This window comes from Labrus bergylta, chromosome 18 (assembly GCF_963930695.1).
Source record: "Labrus bergylta chromosome 18, fLabBer1.1, whole genome shotgun sequence".
NCBI lineage: Eukaryota > Metazoa > Chordata > Actinopteri > Labriformes > Labridae > Labrus > Labrus bergylta.
In genome coordinates this window covers 12,448,484-12,468,571 of record NC_089212.1, presented here as the reverse complement: position 1 = coordinate 12,468,571, position 20,088 = coordinate 12,448,484, and the positions used below count along the sequence as shown (strand labels likewise).

The window sequence follows — 20,088 nt, the reverse complement described above, 5'->3', positions numbered from 1 at the left end:
AGCAGCAGATTACAGAATGCTTTTTCCTGTTTAAGATTCCACTGAATGTCAGCATGTGACATGCATTTAAGTTATCCCATCCATGCTTTTAAAATAACAGCAACAACTTTCGAGCCTTGTCTAACATCTGATCTATTATGCGACTTGTAAATAAAACTACTCGCTTTACAAAGCAGCCTCACAGAAAAAAAAGGCCCCTTTCTGAAAGGACTGACAACTCTGCCTGGCAAACTGCACCCTCTGCCCGGTTGCATAATTTTAATTGAAGGCTCTGTTTACACATGCAAGTGAGCCCTAATGAATAAAGTGCCTCTTTAGGGGTACAGAGGCAGTTACATTCTTTCCACACTATACCAGCCCACCGATACCCAGCTTTCCCACGGTGCCCTGAAAAACAGAAACCATGCGAGCATCTCACAATGGATCGGGGTCGAGGATGACTTCCTGTAAAGCTGCAGGATTCCCAATAATACTGAGCCCCACATGGAGAAGAAGATATGTTGTGTAAGGAGTTCCAGAACATGGTTTCAGGGGTTTGTGTCAGGGGAAGAGTGCTGTGTTTACACCTTCAGTGTTGTCATGAGCCCATGTGACAAAGTGGGGAGGGCACAGTGGTCCACAGAGAAAAGGAGTGAGACACAAGAATGTGAGGAGAGAATGAAAGAAGTTTGTGAGTGAAAACAGTGAAGCTGCAGAAGTTGGTCTCAAATCAAGGTAAGAAACTTATTTTATGACTTTGTCTATCATTTCAATATGCATATTATTCATTCTTTTAATATCATCAGCAATTTCCAAAAAATGAACTTAAAAGAAACTCAGTATCATCTTTTATGTAGGCTTGGCTTGCTTATCCCCATCAAGTAGAACTTCCATGTACTCTAAAAACATAAAGAAACAGGCCATTTTTGTTTGATTAATTCATGCACAAGCGTGAACGTTTCCAATGACGTTGCCTTATTTGTCCTAAAATCTCTTCTAAAATGCAATCAAGTGTGTTCAAAGAAAAGTTCCAGTCACCTATTTTTAATCCATTAGGCATATGCAGATACTTAAAAGCCCTCAATTTAAGGCTGCAGCAAATACAATTATTTTAATAGTATAATAGAGAGTCAGATACTTAAGTACAAATGCAAACAGTTTATTCAAATATCAATGGTTGAGTAACGAGAATATGTCTTAATCTGCAGGTTTTAACCGCTGCTTCTGTGACTTTATTTGTCAATCAATGGTGTTAGAAAACTGATAGCTCTGTGACCACCAGCTAGTGCAGTATTTACCAATCAGTACTGATCAATGATATCATTCATTTTGCTAGAAATGTAGCAGGGAGTCAGGAACAGTTAAAAGGTGTATCTGTGGAAACAAACTGTAGTTTGAAGTACAGCTAGTTTTTTTTTTTTATCTGACTGTTAAACATTATACAGTTTTCCCTCACAGATATTGAAACTACAGAATTCTGACTTAAGTCACCATTGATTGACAAATAAAGTCACAGAAGCAGCGGTTAAAACCTACAGATTAAGACATATTCTTGTTACTCAACCATTGATATTTGAATAAACTGTTTGCATTTGTACTTAAGTATCTGACTCTCTATTATACTATGAAAATAATTGTATTTGCTGCAGCCTTAAATTGAGGGCTTTTAAGTATCTGCATATGCCTAATGGATTAAAAAAAAAGGTGACTGGAACTTTTCTTTGAACACACTTGAAGAGCTTTTTTTAGAAGAGATTTTAGGACAAATAAGGCAACGTCATTGGAAACGTTCACGCTTGCGCATGAATTAATCAAACAAAAATGGCCTGTTGACTTAAGTCAGAATTCTGAGAATAAAGTCAGAACTCTATTTTATATTTACGCGTGGCCCTAATCCTCTTCCATATGAAACAACCTGTTCAAGGTGAAATAATAAATTAAGCGAACATCGAGATCATTCAGTAACATATTATTTAAAAAAAAAACAGTGAAGGAAGAAGTATGACGTGGTCCTCACATTCTTTGAGGGAATAATGTGATAAGATAAGATAAGATAATCCTTTATCTATCCCACAATGAGGCAATTTTTTATTGTTACAGCAGCAAAGAGCAAAGACTGCAAACAAAAAGTGAACACAGTACAATTTCAATAAAAAAATAAATAAAATAAATGTTGAGCTGAAAAGATGAGCTGCATTTCATTTTTTTTCCTGTGTTGAACTAATCCATGCTGGCTTTAGCTACTGTGTAACTATAAAACAACACATCAGAGAAGACATGTAGATCAGTTATTGAACTTTGATGAAACATTTTCAGGAAAGGACTGACACACTGACGCTTTAGTTGGCAATAGCAATGCTTTTTATATGACCTCCAAACGCGAACAAGCCCATCAGTGCCAAGATAGGTCATTAATAGTCATCAACCTAATGACTAAATAAACACTATGCTGCATTTCAATAGACTGAAACTGGGGATTGAGACTAATAATTATTTAGAAAAAAACGTCTGCTTAGGATTGAACTGAAGAGTAGGATAATTACCTCATCTAGTTCTATACCATCTCATATCGTATTGCAACCACAGGAGACACCACCTGCTTGCCCTTAGAAAGAATCCAGGTTCTTCTGCACAAGCCTCAGTGTGGAAACCAGAGGCCATGTATGTACACTTTTTATACCGTCCAAGTGCCAACAACCATCATTGGATGTGTCATAATTGACGCTTTACTTTCAAAACACTGACATGAAACAAAAAAAAGCCAAAACTAATGTTTGAAAAGTGCTTAAATGACCTCAGAACACCTAAACTTTTGGATATGCATGTACTTATTTTGCTTTGTGTGACAGGTGAAAGCTGCCGCACAGTGAACACTGTGCTGAGATGAGTGCCATGATGAACATGACTTCGGTCTTTAATGGATCAGCCAATTTCTCTTACGAGGCAAATGTCACTGGCAATGTCAGATTTGCTTTCCTGTACAAACCCGGCTTGTTTAACAGCATCATCAATATCTTAACCGTGGCCGTCCTCTTCATCACCATGGTATCCCTCGGCTGTACGATGGAGATTTCCAAAATAAAAGCCCATTGCCTCAAGCCAAAAGGAGTAGTCATTGCAATGCTGGCACAGTTTGGCATCATGCCCCTAACTGCCTTCTGTTTAGCCAAAATGCTGCAGTTGGATTCTTCCAAGGCTGTGACTGTACTCATCTGTGGCTGCTGCCCGGGGGGGTCCTTATCAAACATTTTTACCCTGGCTGTAGAGGGAGACATGAACCTCAGGTGAACCATTATTGATGCATTATTGCCTGTCTCGTTGTGGAATTCCAAATGTCTACAACAGTTGGATTTCATACCGCTGATTTTTAACATGTTCCTATGAAACAAAGACTTTTTTTTTTTTTGCATGCAGCTTTTGAAAAAAAATCATTTTTGGTACATCAGTCTAATAATCTTTCTTATCACCCTGTTAGCATCACGATGACGACTTTCTCCAGTATTGCTGCCCTGGGTATGATGCCCCTGCTGCTCTTTATCTATAGTAAAGGCTTCCCCAGCCTGAAATCTACTGTACCCTACATCGGCATCATCACTGCTCTGGTGTTGACACTGGTGCCCTGTTCCATTGGCATCGCCATTAATCACTACAAACCAAAGTACACACCCATCGTCAAAAAAGTGAGACTCCTGAAATCTTACCTAGATCTTTTTCTTCCAGCAGAAATTGGCATGTTTAACTGTTACTTGGCTCAAATCTGTATATTTAAGTGTCCCAGTGATAATTATGTTATCAAGAAAGGCCAATTGGACATCCATTATCCTTGAATACATCCAGATGATGTCTGCTACATTTATAAGTAGAAAAGCAGTGTGAAGTGTCATATCTTGATACTGATATATATGTTACATTGGAGTAGATAAGTTGTTACATTTAAATTTGTTTCACTTCCTTGACAGGGTGGCTTGACCTTGCTGGTGATCTGTGGCATCATAATAATCCCAATGTCTGCTTTTACCGTCAAAGACATTCTGTGGATGATCGTCACACCTGATATTATGACTGTGGCTGTGGTGATGCCCATGACTGGCTTTATAATGGGATATGGCATGTCTGTCATATGTAGACAAAGTCCTCAGTAAGTGAACTAGATACACCTTATCTTTGAACTGACGAATAAAGCCAGTCCATTGCTGTGTCCCAGGAACTTCTTATAAAATGTAGAAGATGGTCTTCTCTGCTCTAGTTTACCCAGTTGTATGGTTTAGTAAAAGTAGTATGGTATGGTAACGAAAAGATAAAAGCGAAAGCTTTGTAGCTGCTTGGCAACCCTGTGCAACCCCAAAAGCCCAAACAATGATTGGCAATTTGCCTGGTCAAATGCGGGCTTTTGTGAAACAACTATTTTGGCTGTGTTGCAACATGGCTTCTATGGTAACTTTCTTTGCATTTAAAGTTAGCACATTTCCTTTTGTCGGTACTTTTAATTTTGACTTTGGAAATCTTTTTGAGTCCCCAAGGAATTATGTTCAGAAGATTCATATGTTGACACATAACTTCTGTATAAATCTTTAATGTACGTATGTAAAGTATATGTGATTGCTGAAGACAGAAAGGGTAAAGGCTTTACAAGTTTGTGTGCACACACTAACTTCAAGCCAGCCATGCACTTCGAAACACAACGGAGTGCCAAAATAGATAAAGCGGCTGTCTTTTTTTCTTTTTATTTAAGATTTATTTTTGGGCATTTTGTGCCTTTAATGAAGAGATAGGACAGTGGATAGAGCTGGAAATCAGGGAGAGAGAGTAGGGAATGACATGCGGGAAAGGAGCCACAGGCTGGACTTGAACCTGAGGACCACGGCCTCCATACATGGGGCGCGTGCACCAACCACTGCACCACCAGCGCCCCAAAGCTGCTGTCTTTTAAGAATGAGCTGCATCCTTTTACAAAAATAAGGCAATTTAATAAAACTCAGGTCTCTGATCAGGCAGATATCCAATCATAGTTAAGGGTAATGGTGTTGGGGCCCTGCCCATTCACTGGACAAGCCCCTATCATAGCACTATGAGTTGAGTACTTCAACTTTTTGTATTGTAAATATGTTTGGATGGGGTACCGGTGGCGTGGTGGTTGGTTGGCACGCCCCATGTGCGGAGATTATAGTCCTCCAAGCGGGCGGCCCCGGTTCGAATCCGACCTGTGGCTCTTTTCCTCCATGTCATTTCCAACACTCTCAATCCCTGATTTCAGACTCTATCCATTTTCCTATCTCTGTAATAGAGGCCCAAAAAGCCCATAAATACAGTTTAAAATAAATAAATATGTTTGGATAGAAATATAAAAATTTTTACATTGAATTTTCAAAAGAATGTGTTTTTATATTGATTAACTTGGTTACTGCATAACTAAGGGACGCTTATTCTTCCTCCACAAATGTCCCGTAATAATATCACAAAGCACATTTTTAAAGAATTCTTGTGGAATTTATGAAAGACTAAAACTAAAAGTTATTCCCCCCCCTTTTTAGATTATGCAGGACCATCGCCATGGAAACAGGATGTCAAAACATCCAGCTGTGCCTTGCCATCCTAAGGGTGACATTTTCCCCGCAGACCATTGGAGCCTTGTTTCTCTTCCCTCTGATATACTATATACTGCAGGTCACCGAGGGCATTCTGCTGATGCTGTGCTTCAGATGTTACCGAAGATTCAAGCCACCAGCGAAGGGTAAATGTCACAGCTGCATGTGTGTTTGTGTAGAGAGAGGCTGGGAGGGAGGGGTGAGACACACATGTGCACTCTCTCTACACATTTGTAGCTGTTGGTTTTAAATTTAGATCAAAGAGAGTCTAATGTTGACATTCTTCTTCCCACACAGAAACCCTCACATATGAAGACTCAAAGAATGAGTGTCATTTGCCGTTGAGAAGTCCCCATCTGAGCCCTAACGCACCTAATGATATCACAATGGGACAGCATTAAGCATTCACACACTTACCGGAACACCTCTCAAAATCTCTGAGTATGTGAGTGTCAAGTTTGGTGTTCAGCCTAAGTAGTAATGTCTGACCTAATATCTCATCATCTTCAGTTTTATCAGTCAAACTAATCTCTCAGTTCATTTTTGCCTTAAAAAATGTAAATAAAGATTGTTTCGTCAATCGCCACCTCTGACACACACTCTGTGGCAGTGATTTCAGGCATTAAAAACTACACTAAAGAAACTATAAATACTGTCGCTGATGTTCTTGTTTGCTTTTGTAGGACATCAGTACTCATTTCTGTCTGTTTCCTAACCAATCAAAAACACCTTACAGGAGCTTTAACACAGGGGAGACAATCAACCAAGAGAGCATCACAGAAGACGAACCAGTGCTGAAGATGAGACCAAGAAGAGCTGAATCCTACCTTTGAAGATGCAGCACCTCACTGTCTTTATGTCTTTATGTATAAATATCAACGTCACACCCTGATCACTCAGGCCTGGGGTACTGCAGGAAAGATTAATAGAGCATGATTAATAGAGCATGTGCAAACAGTAGTTCTAATTGACTTTATTAATCCTAGACAATGTAAAGTAGGGTATAATGAAGTAATAAGTTAATGATTTAAAGTAATAACGATGTGTATATTTTTTCTACTGAGTATATGTGATATAAGGCTATATTCATTAATTTTCAGAATAATGTTCTTTGATGTATAAATTAATAATTTAATTAAATAAATTCCATTGACATGTCATGTGCTCTTGAGACTGGAGAGTTGTTTTGTTGTTGACTAAATACATGAAAACGTATTTAAAGGCAGACATTTGCAACATTTGACACAATAATTCAGGAGAAATCAAGTACATCCTCTGTAAATATCTCTCTGAGTCAGGTCAGTCTACTATGAGAGAAAAGTGCGAGACTCGGACGTGACGGCATTGTGTATAAATCTGTTTTAGTCAAGGACTAGGTCATTCTGTGTCAATTTAAGTGCAATATGAAGCTATGAGTTAACTAACGTGTGCTAACATTAGCCTGCTAACACAACAATGCAGACCACAGGTAATTGCAGCTCGAGCAAAGGACAATTTTGTTCACTACTTGCGGTTAGTGCTTGATTATGGTGCGTTCTAATTACTAACTCCTTTATGCGGTCGCGAGTGGAGAGGGGTTGGAGGTGTGTCGCTGGAGGAGAGCGGAGGCTTCAGAATAGCCGAGGTGTCACCTAACAGCAGTTTGTTGTTTGTTTGGGTTTAATGTTGGTGCTCAGGGGCAACATCTCCTGGATCAAAAAGTCGCACATTCTTCAGATTCAAAGGCTATGAGGATCTAAAGAAAAAAGGCAATCTGAACACGTCAAATAATATTTAATCAAAATCACAGGATGGTATATACAGAGTAAACTTAAATTAGAACTTTGTACATACATTAAAATAACAGCTATTAAAATAAATCCCTTCCTCAGTCCAAAAGTGAATTCAATGGACAGTCAAACAAAGTGAACACCGACTTTACATTTATATCTACACTTACTCATTTTGTGTTGGCTCTTTCCATTCATGTTTACAGTGCCACATAGAACGTGTCTGCAGAATGATCAGAACTAAAGCGACAGAGAAAGAAGAAAGACCCCCCCCCCCGACCACCAAGAGCTGTGGAAGCATCAAAAGAAGTCATGGCTGATCAACAGCACTCCGGACACAAATAAATTAAACATACATTATCCAAGCAGCCTGCATAAATTAAGAGAATAATATTTCCCATTGTACAAGTGACGTGTCTGACAAAGCCACACATGGAATCACTAAGCAGTGGAGGCATTGAACTGACATTCATTTTGAAAACTTCTCATTTCACGTGTTATAGATCCTTGTGCATAGAAGTGGAAAGCTAAGGCCATAGGGAGCAGGTGTGTGTTTGAAGATAATACTTCTAGACTTTTTGAAAGGAGAAAATGTGTTGAATGCAGGTGTGAAACAATAAGTCTCCTAAAAAATAAAAGTTTGCCCACAATTACATAAAAAAAGGGTTAATGCTTGGATGGACAAACAGCTTTTAACTGTACAGTGGCATGTGACATGATGCGAGTCATGGTTGAAATCATCTTAAATATAATTTATAATCACAAAAATCTTTGAAAGTGTACATGACTTTATGCATCTTTGCAAATGTGTCTTAAATGGTGTGATATGTGGTTTATTAAAAGTTACAGTTATCAAGACACTGGTGAGATTATAAGCTCCCACAAATCAGTTTGCAGCTTCGCCCGCACCGTTTTTTTCATTCCAAACTCTTTCAGTGATGCTGATTCTTTTATGTTTATGTTCTACATTTCAAATCCAGCTCCAGACATTAGACATACATAGTGTAGGAAGTCCTGTAAAAAATGTAAGCATGTATGTACATGTGAATCTCTTCTCTTTTTTCCTTTGGGATGGGACTTGAAGCTTCACTCAGAGCCTCTTACTGTATGTCGGACTCTTCTGTGTCGACAGCTGTGTTGACAAGAATCTCACAAGGCCTCCCCCCTCAGGTTAGAAGCATTGCTGGTTGTCTCTGTGAAGTTCAAAGGCTGCAGCATTTTTCAGGCCTCCTTCAACAATGGCATCTCTGTAGACAGCAGACAACATTAGCATCAGTACTAAGTAGAAATTGTAAATACACTACAAATGAATCTGAAGAGGGTTTTACCATCAGAGTAGTCCATCTCAGAGTCCAGAGACAGGCTGTGTTGCTCGCTGCCTGCAGAGCGCCTTCTTTGTGATGAAGAAGGAGCAGCAGCACCTACTTGCTCCAGTACCCAGGTGGAGGATGAGGGGGAGGGTGATGGGGAAGAAGAGGAGGAGGAGGGTGGTATAGGATGGACAACAGCCATCTCTGACTGCTGCTGTTTCAGGGAAGAAGGCCGAGAGGGGCCAGCCTCTGGCGCGGTGGCATGCTGACCCTCGGACAACACGATCTGGACTCGAGACTCGGAGCTGAGAGTTGATGCTGAGGCTCCGCCGCCGCACACAGCCTCCTCGTATGAGGGCAGAGTCACCTGGACTCCTTCCACCATGATGGATATGGGTTGGCCCGTCACACCAGGATCACGTCTGGTTGCAGAGAATTAAAATCCCTTAACCTTTAGCATTCATGAATAGAGTGCTCAATGTAAAGAACCTATAATAGCTCTATGTTATATTTGTATATTGCCTTGTGTAAACAAAGAGTTGTTCAGGCCACAGCTTTGATGTTGATTATTTCCCCCCATCAGAAGAGGGCAAATGTGGCAGCGTGCTGAGAGGAAAACACAGAGCCCTTAGTTTGAAGGACTAATCTGCAGAAAATGCTGAAAGCTTCTAATTGAAACTCTCTGTATTTAAGAAAGGCCCTGAAGTTGTCACAGTTGCTCTTTTACACACATCCATTTACATAAAGTAAGACTAATCATTCCTTTTAACCGCTAAATGTAAGGGATGCTTTTTATGGCTGTGTCCATCTATCCTGAGGTGTACGATATGTCAGACAAAAATGATCGCAAGAGAGAAAAGAAACCATTCTTTAATAACAGGGCAATAATAATCCCTGTCTTTTGTTTTCGATCATACAAAACCAGTTGTCAATACGTAACTATCAAAGAAACAAAAACTCAAGTGATAAAACAAAATGCTTTTGTTATTCTCTCAAAGTGCAAGCTCCTTTTCCAAACACTTCCAGGAGTCCTTCTGGTGATTCTCTGACTGAAAAGAACCCTATGTGGACACAAGCCCGGGACTCAAAGTAAAAAGATTGATATGAGAGATTGATATGAGGCTAGACTCACCGATGGAGGGATTTGAGTTTTGGCTGCAGAAGTACAAAAAGCACAACCAGCAGCAGGATTAGAGCCACTGAGCTGGCTGTGGATGCAACTATGGACAAGGCGGGCATCCCCAGTGGTAGAGTAGGATCGCTGTCTGTGAGGAAATAAAGAAATAATTATAAAACTTGTAATTTCTCATCAAAAGTACCCTTGTTTTACCAATATATATATATATATATATATATATTTTTTTTTTTTTTTTTTTTTTTTACCTTGCTCCATGAGGCAACTGAGTTTCATTTGGCTGTCCCATTCCCCATACTGACAGGTCAGGTATTTATAGTCTCCTTTCAGAATGTAACCTTCATCACAGAAATATTCAACCACAGTGCCGTGAGAGAGTCTTCCACATGTGGAGGGGTGGCAAGAGTAGCCCCCGTTCTCTGGTTGATATGGAGGCTGGCACACTGTTCAACAAGGCACACAAAAAAACACATCAACTGCAATGCTAAGGAACAAACATTTTTCACCTACATAAAGCAAGACAGTCAACGTTTATCTATTTTACAGTACAGGTCGACAATAGGTGTAAAAGTGTTTATGATGCACACATGCAGAGTGCAAAATGCGAAGAGTAGTAGAAGGAGGTTTGTCTTTACCATCACTGCGTACACAGCGAGGAGGCTGAGAGGACCAGTGTCCCAGTGTGGTGCAGGTGAGGATGTTGGCTCCATCTGCCAGGTAACCCGGATCACAGCTGTACTCCAGGACTGTGCCCACAGGGAACGAGCTCTTGTTGGTTTCTGTCAGATTAGTAGAGCCATGCTGTACTGTAGACGGTCTGATACAACCTAAAAAAACAACAATCAAAATACAGTGAGTACCCATGCCGCTCTGCATGAAGTGCTTAGTCTTTTAAAATATACTGTATATAGACATTTGTTTAAACAGTAAAAAGTTACTGAAAATAGACTTGAAATGTCACTTCATGACTCAACTCCTTTCTAACAACAAATCAATTATTAAATTGAAATGCAAAGAAGCTGGAAAAGAAATACTGAACAAAAACAATATTAATTGAAGTGAAAATAAAGATCATGATGTAAAAAGGGTGAGGCTGTGATAGACTTCGATAATCATTTAAAACTTGTGTCCGCATATGTGCCTTGACCTCGTCATAACGTGCCTATATTTGTTAACACAGCTGCTGAGTGTCAACTAAAGAACCAAAATGTGTCTCTTAACTCTAGTGGAGCACGATTGTTTTGAAATGCTGCACTGTAATGTACTGTGCTATGTTGAACAGTATTGTATTTTGATGCTTTTGAATTGTTGCTAATCTGTCATGCACTTGACCGTCGCTCTATCTTGGTCTGACTCTACCCCTGACCATCTTTACATTTAGGGACATAGAAATCATCATTTGCACTGAATTGGACTCATACTTCTTTTCTTTACGAAAGGTGGTAGTTTGACTATTATGTTGTTGTTGTTGTGTTTATTTGTTTCTGGCCGTAGTCTTGTGATGTAAAAATCCAAAATGTTCATAAATTAAAATGATTAATACAGTGAGTGCTGTGCAGGGTTTTGTCTTTACCATCACTGTGTACACAGCGAGGAGGTTCAGAGGACCAGCGTCCCAGTGAAGTGCAGGTGAGGATGCTGGGTCCGTCGGGCAGGTAACCCGCATCACAGCTGTACTGCAGGACTGTGCCAACAGGGAACAAGTTCCTGTTGGTGTCTGTCAAATTAGTCGAGCCATGCTGCACTGTAGACGGTCTGATACAACCTGAAAAAGAGATTAAAATGAAATTTAAATAAATGTTAATTGCTTAACATTAACATTTTCATGAGGAAGCTGCGGATGTTGGTGCTAACTTGTTCACACAATTAATAGCTTGATAACTCACTCTTGGACTAATTTATCAAAAAAAGGCAAAACAGTTTGGCTTTATTAAGCTCACAGGCAGACATTACACATTTTAACATGAACCTATTCGATAGATCTTGGTTTGTGGCCTGACCAACCTTGGCTCACACAGCTGATTTGCATGGGGCCGTCCCACTGTCCATCCAGACATGTCAGGTAGTAGTAGTCCCCGGTGAGAATGAAGCCCTCATCACAAAAGAACTCAATCACAGTGCCATGGGAAAACATACGACAAGGGGTTGGGTGGCAGGTATAGCCCCCATTCTCAGGTTTGGAGAGGGGTAGACATGCTGATAGTGAAAAAAACAACACAAAACATTTACAGATAAGCAAAACAGGCACAAAAGCATCAGAGATCAAAGTGTAGAATGTTTAAAAATACAAATACGTTAACGTAAAGAGGCTTTAGTAATTTGTAAATAACACCAGATACCCACAGCACCGTCACTTCTCAGTACTTAAAGCAGCTAGTGGTGGACAGCATAACTTACCTCCACTGCGTATACAGTGAGGAGGGTCAGACGTCCAGAGTCCCAGTGTGGTGCAGGTGAGGATGCTGGGTCCGTCTGGCAGGTAACCAGGGTCACAGCTGTACTGCAGGACTGTGCCCACAGGGAACGAGCCCCTGTTGGTTTCTGTGAGGTTTACCCAGCTATTCTGGACCATGTATGGTCTCACACATCCTGGGAAGAAAAGACAGAAGAAGAGAACAATCTGTGAAACAGTTGAATTAAAACACAAATATTTGAGCCTGGTTTTGAACGGTATCCTGTGAAGCCACGAGTAGCAGGGACACAGGCTGACCTACGGTAACTTTTTGTACCAGAAAGACTTAGGGGGAGAACATAATAACAAGTAAATGTTGTACTTTAAATCAATAGCTCAAGAGCATCATCTTCCATTGCAATGCTAGTATTGTTTCTGTAAGAAGCAAAAGTGACTTTGCTTTTCTTTAGCAAAGTGTTTAAACAGTGAAAACGTCAATTTCACTGAACTGACGTATTTAATTAGGGCCGTAACCCTCAACTCTGAACTGCTGTAAAAAGGAAATTAAATAATATAGTATGCAAGTCAATAACACAAATCAAAACAAATGATTCTGCATGGAACATTTTACAGCATTAGTTTTTAGCCATCACATTGTTGGGAGTGAACTGGATTCAACTTTGGTTTCAATCTAAAACCATTGGATGTTTGATTGACTTAAATTGCTACATAGTCTCATTTAAGATTAATCATATGCCAGATGATTCAGTTCACTTGACTGTGATATTTTAACCAGTAAATCATCCTCTCAACAAATGTGTTCTTATGACAAATCTGATTCAACAATGTTTCTTTAGCAGTTAAAAGCAGGGTTAATACATCACAGACACCTTACATCTTTGCACTGTTTGACTTACCTGACCCTTGTCCAGTGGACACTGCAGTTAAAACCAACAACAACAAGGAGGACTGTACAGTGGCTGAGGTGGGGGCCAAAAAGGCTTTTGATGTTGACTCTATCATTCCATTGCACATCTTCCCCTGTAGAGTCAACTCAACCTGGCATGATCAGAAAAAAAAACATTTTTATTAGTGTACATATAAAATAAATCATGCTTAAAAGGCAATTCCCCGAAGCTTTGACCATTAGGGACACCTGTCTGATGAAGGTATTCCGCAGAGCCTGGACGGCTGCCAGAGAAATGGGCGTGATTGTGGGACATTGCTACAATGACAAGACTATGAGATAGAGATACAGGAAGCTAGCAGTTATAAAAAACCAGTAGAAATCCCCCCTTTAAACCTGTTTATAATCAATAATAGCGAATCAATTACGTTTTCTCATTACATCTCATCTCACAAATCAAACGTAACCCCTGTGAAATGTCCCACCTGAAGCTACTTATTATAACGTTACTCGCACAGTTAGATTCCTTATTAGCTCTTGTGGCTAACAAGAGAACAAGGCCAAAACAGAAGACAATGCGTTTACATGCTACGTATGTGATGTTGACGACAACCAGACAGTAATTATGCTACCACTTCACGTTAAGAAACCCGATATAGATCAGATAACTTCATATTTTATTGTTAGTTTCGCTGGGTTACCCAACCTATCCAAAATAGCTTTTTTAGGCTACTAGACGTTACGCTAACTACACATTAAAAGGGACATTTGGTAAATTACCTGCCACAAAAGCACGGCCTTTAACCCTCCACCTTTGCTTTGTCACACTGTAGACATTTATCAATTATATATTCGCTTTCCCGAGGACATTTGAATTCGCTATGGTATCAAATATCTGATTTAACGAGCCGAGGAGTCCTAGCTTGCTATCCGCTTGCTAGGCTAGCTAGGCGCATCGATTGCCTGTATCTGACATCAACTACGCCGCCTCGCTTTCGTCCAGTAGCCGTGGTAACAAATGAATATTTCCATAGTTACAACATCCGGGAGTGTTTGCGTCCATAGATACCAAAAAAGAATGGGCAGAAAAATGCTCGCAAGTTTCTTTGTTGACAAGAATTTGACAAGAAACAAAACAACAGCAATGTAAGTGCAAAAGTGTTGTTGTTTTTTTTTTTTTTATCGCTGTAATCCTTGAAGTCGCAGAATGGAAATAATCAGAGGAAGTTTAGAGGATATTTCCCGACCTGCTTCGAGTGAACAAACAGGTAGCCGTGTTTCCAGCGTGTCTTTACCTCATCATGACAGAATTTGTCCAACAACTCCGTTTTCCCTTGTTGTTTTGACCAACGATGCGTCTGATATTCAGGTAATTAAGTCAGATTATTGGCATAAAAAATAATAAGTCTGACAACACTGGATTTTTTTTTTCCTGTAACGTGTAATATACAGTATGTCCCTTTAAGATCCAAAGCAGCTCTGAAGAAACTGTTGTCAACTCTTCAGCCAAAGGCCCTGACAAAGGTAAGCCTGCGGTTTTTTGTTTTGTTTTTTTGTACAGTCTGTGGTTTGTACCATTACTATTATGCCTCAGTTTTTAGAGGTAAGCAGACATTGTAATATTTGTGCATCTTTTAGGTCATGCAAATTTCACTGATGAAGAGAAAGAAGATTACAAGCTACAGAGAGCCATTGAGGAAATGAGACTCCTTGATGAAATGTTGTCTGAAAAGATCTGCAGAGAAAAAGAAGTCAGGCGTCAAAGGAAGGATCTTCAGGCAAGACTCTGGCAAGAGCTCCTGGTAAACACACTCTTTGAATTCACTCTAACATTACCATTTGTATTTTTTTTTACTTAACCTGGGTGAAAGTGATACATAAACGGTATTGTTTTGCAGCAGAGTAAGCCTGAAGGTCATTCTGAATGTGTTCATGAGGCTCTGAACACAAGGTTGTTTCTGGCGCTTGAGGCACCCACTGGTAAGTGAAGGCAACAGTGTACAGATCAAAACAGTGTTTATTAGTCTAGTGTTTGAGTTCATTGTGAGCCATATTAAATGTGTTTTTTGTTTTTTTCTTAAAGGGACAGATGAGGAGGAAATCTTTATGTCTGTGTTTGAAACTCAAGTTCCTGACTGTGAGCACACCACAGACAGCAAATACATGGAACAAAGTGAGTTAGTGAAATGCAGCATTTCAAAACATACTCTTAAAACACATGCTCTCATTTGTACTGCCTAGATTGTGCACTTGATGGCGCCACAAGCTTACAACTACCAAAGCAACCACTGTGTTTTTCCCTGTCCCGGAAGGCTGGTGCAGACATCGTTACCAGTTACCCAGACATTTAAGCACTTTCAGAGAAGTGAATGCATCACAGTTCAGTCAATATGTAACCCATGAACAATTTTCTAATCAAGACCTTGTGGCTTTTTAAGAAGTCAATCTCCTTCAGAAAGAAATGTGGATTAGTTGACAGAATAAGAGCACACTGTTGACATCACCAGAAACTATTTAATTTGTTAGCACACTTGGCTTAGTGTTATCATTAGAGCATTGTCACACTTAAAAAAATGTTCTCTCTTGGAATCTTAATTGTGTTTTACCTGACAGGTGAAAAGATGCCAGACAGCATGACAGAATCATTTGAAGTAGGCCATGAGGAGAGTGGGGAATTTGAAAGCAGCCACTGTGGAGCTTCCAAAGGCGAGAAAAAACAGAAGGACTTTGTCAAGAGAAACATTGAGGTATGTCAAAGTTCACGTCAGGCCAAAATGCAGTGCTGAGGTATATCGCATGACTGGGAGCAAGTCTCTTGAATGTTTGTTTTTCCAGTGAGGAAATATTTGTCTCAAGCTCAAGAAAAATACATATTTTAAGCCCACTAGGCCACCACTGAAGATGAGTACAAATGTAAATAGTGATTTTCACCCCCCCCCCCCCCCCCCCCACCAAATGAATCAGCTAATAAGTGGTGAAGGGTCCGAGGTGGTTTTGACCCAGGCAGAGAGAGAGCGGCTGGCAGAGCTCCTGCAAGAAGTAGACGAAGCGGAAGAAGACAACGCCAGAGGGGCAGACAATGAGGTAGGCCGACATGAAGCTCTAACAGACAACATATGCTTATGATGTGTGTCTCTTTCAATTTCCTTGATACTTTCTCTTCTCCAGTGTTGTTATGGGGACATCATTTTAGCAGATGATCCTATTTACTGCTTCTTTTACTGACATTTTTCACCTGATATGAACTGCATTTAATCCATAGTATGTCAGGAAATTTATAGTGTGCAGATATTGTTTCCAGACAACTGTTAAACACAATTTGCTTTCCATACAATGCTGCCTCTTTTTGTATAACTTCTAATAATATGTGTCAATATGTCAAATTTAGTCTTTTATTGATTTATTAAATGCATTGTGTTACTTCAGGACAACCCGTAGAGTAACACTGGTCACATATCCATGTTTTGAGAATGCTTGGCAGCTGAGACGGCCTCTGGCCAGAAGTCTCCTCAAAGCAGTTCAGATTATGAACCAGATGTGTGTGGAACGCTGCATGTTTTATTCACTTTATTAGCACGTTTTCATAACGATTCCCTCTGAGGTGTTTCTGTGAAGCCGAAAAAATTCCCGGATCTTTCATATCGCCCTGCTATTATCGCCTGATGGCTCAGTGAGGCTGTGAGTGTGGAGCTTAAAGACACAATATTGAGGCGTCTTTTTGTTTTTCCTTTTTGCATGATGTGTTAAGAACCGCTTTCTCTGCTGTCAACCTACCTACAGCATCCTAGCTTAAGATGTTGTTACTGTCAGTTTTGATCCGCTTTTGTAGCCAGTTATGCAGTCGGGAAGCCAGTCTGAAGTCAGATTGGATGTTGTGAAGAAAGAGGGAACTCACTTTTCACATGCGATTGCGTTTAGCTTGACCCCGACAGCTCTGCATCAGTAGGATAAGCCGTTAGGTTGTTTTTTTTTTGTCTTGCTGCTCTATATATGATGTTTGCCTTGACTTTTTTGAACAATAGCTTCATAATTGTGGTGGCAGATACCAAACTCTGGGGAGTGCAGATCCTATAGGGTTTCTTTACTGGCTGGAGGAAGATTTCCTGTTATTGCGAAGCATGCTATTATGAATGGTCATAACATAGCACGCCCATTATTTATGTCACCAGAACTTTGGCAGTGATGAGTCTCTAAGTTTTGAAGACTTCACCTCGGTCTTGGCAGCATCCCCAAAGACACATCAATCACAAGTTGCTACTTATCTTTTTGCGTCACACTGGCTTTATTTTATTACGACCGCTTGTCCTAACAAGCTCCCTTTTCCCCTTCATGTAACCCAAACTCGTATATCATCAGCCCTAAGTAATCGTAGAAAATTTTTGATCCTGCAGTATCTCCTTTACTGACATTTACCTTTGATCTATGGCCAAAGATTCATACAAAATTCCTTGAACAGCAGTAGTAGTCATTATCAGGATCTAAGAACATCTGTATGATGATTCTTTCAATAATGTGTGCATAGTAATATTTCTATTTGCTTTCTGTCAAGTCTCTTGTCAGAGACTCTAAGATTATTAATACAACTTTTACAGATAAGTGATAGCCAACAATGTAACTGTTAGCCTAGCTTAGCATAAATACTTTTGAGTTGGATAAAAAGGTCGAAACAATTGTGGCATGTGAAATGTAAAGCTACAGTCAGAAAAGAATTAGCTTACAGTAGTAAGTAACTCTGAAACTCAACTATTTCCAAGTTCTATTTTGTTTATTTAGTTTGTACTAAAAACAAAGAGTGAAATATGTCATAGCTTGACTTACAGGGCCATGCAACTGCTTTTATATGCTAAGCTAAGCTAAGCTAAGCTTTAGCTTCATATTTACCTTCCAAAAGAGTTTTATAATTTGCAAATGTATGTTTTCTTCACCTAGTTGTCAGACCTCTTGTTATTGGTGATGTCTTTGCGCCTTTTTTATGCATTCTTTGCACTGTTGTGATCTTCTTTACTCTTCAAAATGTGAGCTCACCACCCTCCAGTTGTTTCCTGTGGGACACTTCGAAGAGTATACTATAACATAGACTATATAGTTTGCATGCAGCACAGGAGTAGTGATCGACACCTTGCTTGAAGTAAAGACTGAAGTCAGACTTGTAGCTCTCTCCTGTTTCAGGTCACAAATATGCTAAATAAGCAACAGATTAATAATCAGTATTAGATATCATAATTAGGTAGTAAATAATCATAATTAGATTACTGACATTAACCACGGTGGATATTATTTGATTTGTCGATGGCTCTCCTCCAGGAGGACATGTATGCTGTGTCAGTCGCCACAGGCCAGGGCTACACCCCGGAGCCCTCCGACCTCGAGCAGCTGAATACCATTGAGTCCAAAATTCGCCTTTACCTCCCTGCGGAAGAATCTCTCTCAGTGCAAAGCTCATACACAAACCTTGGAAGCATGTCCCAGGTATGTACCTTACTGTCTACACTCTACCAAGAAAAAGGTTTATATGGACCGCTGTTAATATCCTCCAGGCCTGCTCTGAGATGATCTGTTCTTGTATTACCTCATATTGCAAGATCAGCGCAGAAGGGTAAAGATGGTAGGATCTTGTAAAACCTTTTGTTATTGACCATCAGGGAGACACACTCCTTCTAGTAAGCAGGGGAAAATACTATTATGTATGCTGCTGTAATTTGGAACTGAAGTTTGCCTCACTTTCCATCCTTTTTTTTTTTCCATGTTTCCATATGAAGGCCTGATCTAAAGCTTCATGTGCCTGATTTGCAGCTAGTAAACTTTATGTAAGAAATTAGCTTCGACTATTGTTTCCGTATTAAAATTACTTTTCTCTTTCCAATTTTAATAATTGTTTATTGTATAATGCTGAGATTTTCGCTCAGGAAGCCCATATGTCTACTTCCCTCGGCATTGCAAAAGACATTTTTGAGTAAGATGTTTGTATTTTGTGATTCCTTAAAGACTGTCCATTCCTCGAGTGTTTAGCATAAACAAAAAAATATCTTTACTACATTTAGGACTTTCAGACCAAACATCAAAAATCACCCTTTAAACACTGTACACGACAAACTTTACAGACTGATCCGTCCATCATTATCACAGCAGATAGCACGCGACCAGTTTCACAAACATTTACTACATTGAGGTTTTTACACGCCTTACTTCCTGGCTTTGGGTTCTCTCCTAGACGTTAGCTCAGCGAGTTATCTCAGGAGCTTATCTCACTACATTTTAAAGGCCAGATGGCATGCTCATTATTTGCATAACCTGTCTTTGGAAAATTATGTTTTTTTTAAACTCGTAAAAAAAAAAACTTTACGCAACAGTTTTTTTTTCTCGAGTCGACGGTACCATTTTTTACTATCACTGGATGTAGACAAAGGAAAATCTGCAGTACCAGATCCCAGTGCTGGAATAGATCATGATCTATGTCATAATGTTTGGACTGAGAATTTCTCTTTCTGGTTTGATAATTTCCTATTGTAAATGTATTCAGTCATCCATCTAATTTTATAAGGAAATGTAAAAAAAAAAAAAAAAGAGATAGACATTTGAAGTCGAGGTTCCAAGGTCATTTATGTTTCATGTACTGGATTTAGCTGATAAGGAATCCCTAAACGACTAAACTGCTGTCTTGATCAGCTAATAGCTTGACAAATCAAATCATATAAATTAATTGGCAGATTTATCAACATAATTTATTTAGCTAATATGACAAGTTATACCAGCATCTCCAATCACCACACCAGGCCTGCAAGAGATGAGAAAAATGTATGATTGTACAATATCATGATAACGATATGAAGTGTAATATATACACGTGATTGTTGAAGAGTGCTTGTTAGCTTTAACTCAGTTTAGGTTAATATTTTACACAATACCAGTGTTTGCAACATGTTCCCCCTGTAATCCAAAACAGTTTTTTACGTCACCTCTGAATTAGTAAGGGCAGAGTTCAGCAGAGTCTAATGAGCAGTCCAGGTGGGT

General features: G+C 39.6%; 3 protein-coding genes across 6 annotated transcripts in view; 2 read left to right on the top strand and 1 right to left on the bottom strand.

The window, feature by feature from the left end:
* The first annotated feature begins 415 nt into the window (after nt 1–415).
* LOC109981371 (hepatic sodium/bile acid cotransporter-like) lies at nt 416–6,582 on the top strand. 3 transcript variants are annotated; one of them, XM_065966457.1, is made up of 8 exons: nt 416–714; nt 2,566–2,640; nt 2,829–3,263; nt 3,455–3,659; nt 3,939–4,117; nt 5,511–5,710; nt 5,862–6,009; nt 6,301–6,582. In XM_065966457.1, exons 3-7 carry the CDS (start codon nt 2,863–2,865, stop codon nt 5,963–5,965), a joined length of 1,089 nt encoding a protein of 362 aa, XP_065822529.1. In that variant the 5' UTR covers nt 416–714; nt 2,566–2,640; nt 2,829–2,862; the 3' UTR covers nt 5,966–6,009; nt 6,301–6,582. The 3 variants fall into 3 exon arrangements, with proteins under 3 accessions (XP_065822529.1, XP_020485778.1, XP_020485777.1); XM_020630122.2 differs by lacking the exon at nt 2,566–2,640 and having other exon boundaries at nt 5,862–6,005; XM_020630121.2 differs by lacking the exon at nt 2,566–2,640 and having other exon boundaries at nt 417–714.
* Nucleotides 6,583–7,318: 736 nt separating this feature from the next.
* Nucleotides 7,319–13,998, bottom strand: LOC109981381 (sushi domain-containing protein 4). The gene is made up of 10 exons (XM_020630135.3): nt 13,858–13,998; nt 13,088–13,229; nt 12,176–12,367; nt 11,783–11,974; nt 11,352–11,543; nt 10,414–10,605; nt 10,027–10,221; nt 9,776–9,908; nt 8,662–9,065; nt 7,319–8,580 (listed from the first exon to the last, which is right to left on the bottom strand). The coding sequence occupies exons 2-10, from the start codon at nt 13,203–13,205 to the stop codon at nt 8,555–8,557; spliced, it is 1,644 nt and encodes a 547-aa protein (XP_020485791.1). The 5' UTR covers nt 13,206–13,229; nt 13,858–13,998; the 3' UTR covers nt 7,319–8,554.
* Nucleotides 13,999–14,211: 213 nt separating this feature from the next.
* The window catches only part of fsip1 (fibrous sheath interacting protein 1), a 28,138-nt gene continuing 22,261 nt past the window's right edge, over nt 14,212–20,088 (top strand). For both annotated transcript variants that reach the window (XM_020630154.3, XM_020630152.3), the window contains exons 1-8: nt 14,212–14,446; nt 14,544–14,601; nt 14,716–14,879; nt 14,976–15,057; nt 15,161–15,250; nt 15,691–15,824; nt 16,042–16,161; nt 18,382–18,546. In XM_020630154.3, the coding sequence (XP_020485810.2) occupies nt 14,285–14,446; nt 14,544–14,601; nt 14,716–14,879; nt 14,976–15,057; nt 15,161–15,250; nt 15,691–15,824; nt 16,042–16,161; nt 18,382–18,546 (975 nt within the window). In that variant the 5' untranslated portion in view covers nt 14,212–14,284. The remainder of the gene's footprint in view (nt 14,447–14,543; nt 14,602–14,715; nt 14,880–14,975; nt 15,058–15,160; nt 15,251–15,690; nt 15,825–16,041; nt 16,162–18,381; nt 18,547–20,088) is intronic.

Coding starts and splice junctions, on each gene's coding strand:
- LOC109981381 (XM_020630135.3), bottom strand. CDS start 13,205: ATGTGCAATGGAATGATAGAGTCAACATCAAAAGCCTTTTTGGCCCCC. Junction 12,368..13,087: donor GTCCACTGGACAAGGGTCAG/GTAAGTCAAACA, acceptor TTTTCTTCCCAG/GATGTGTGAGACCATACATG. Junction 8,581..8,661: donor TGAGATGGACTACTCTGATG/GTAAAACCCTCT, acceptor TGCTGTCTACAG/AGATGCCATTGTTGAAGGAG.
- LOC109981371 (XM_020630122.2), top strand. CDS start 2,863: ATGAGTGCCATGATGAACATGACTTCGGTCTTTAATGGATCAGCCAAT. Junction 3,660..3,938: donor ACACACCCATCGTCAAAAAA/GTGAGACTCCTG, acceptor CTTCCTTGACAG/GGTGGCTTGACCTTGCTGGT. Junction 4,118..5,510: donor ATATGTAGACAAAGTCCTCA/GTAAGTGAACTA, acceptor CCCCCTTTTTAG/ATTATGCAGGACCATCGCCA.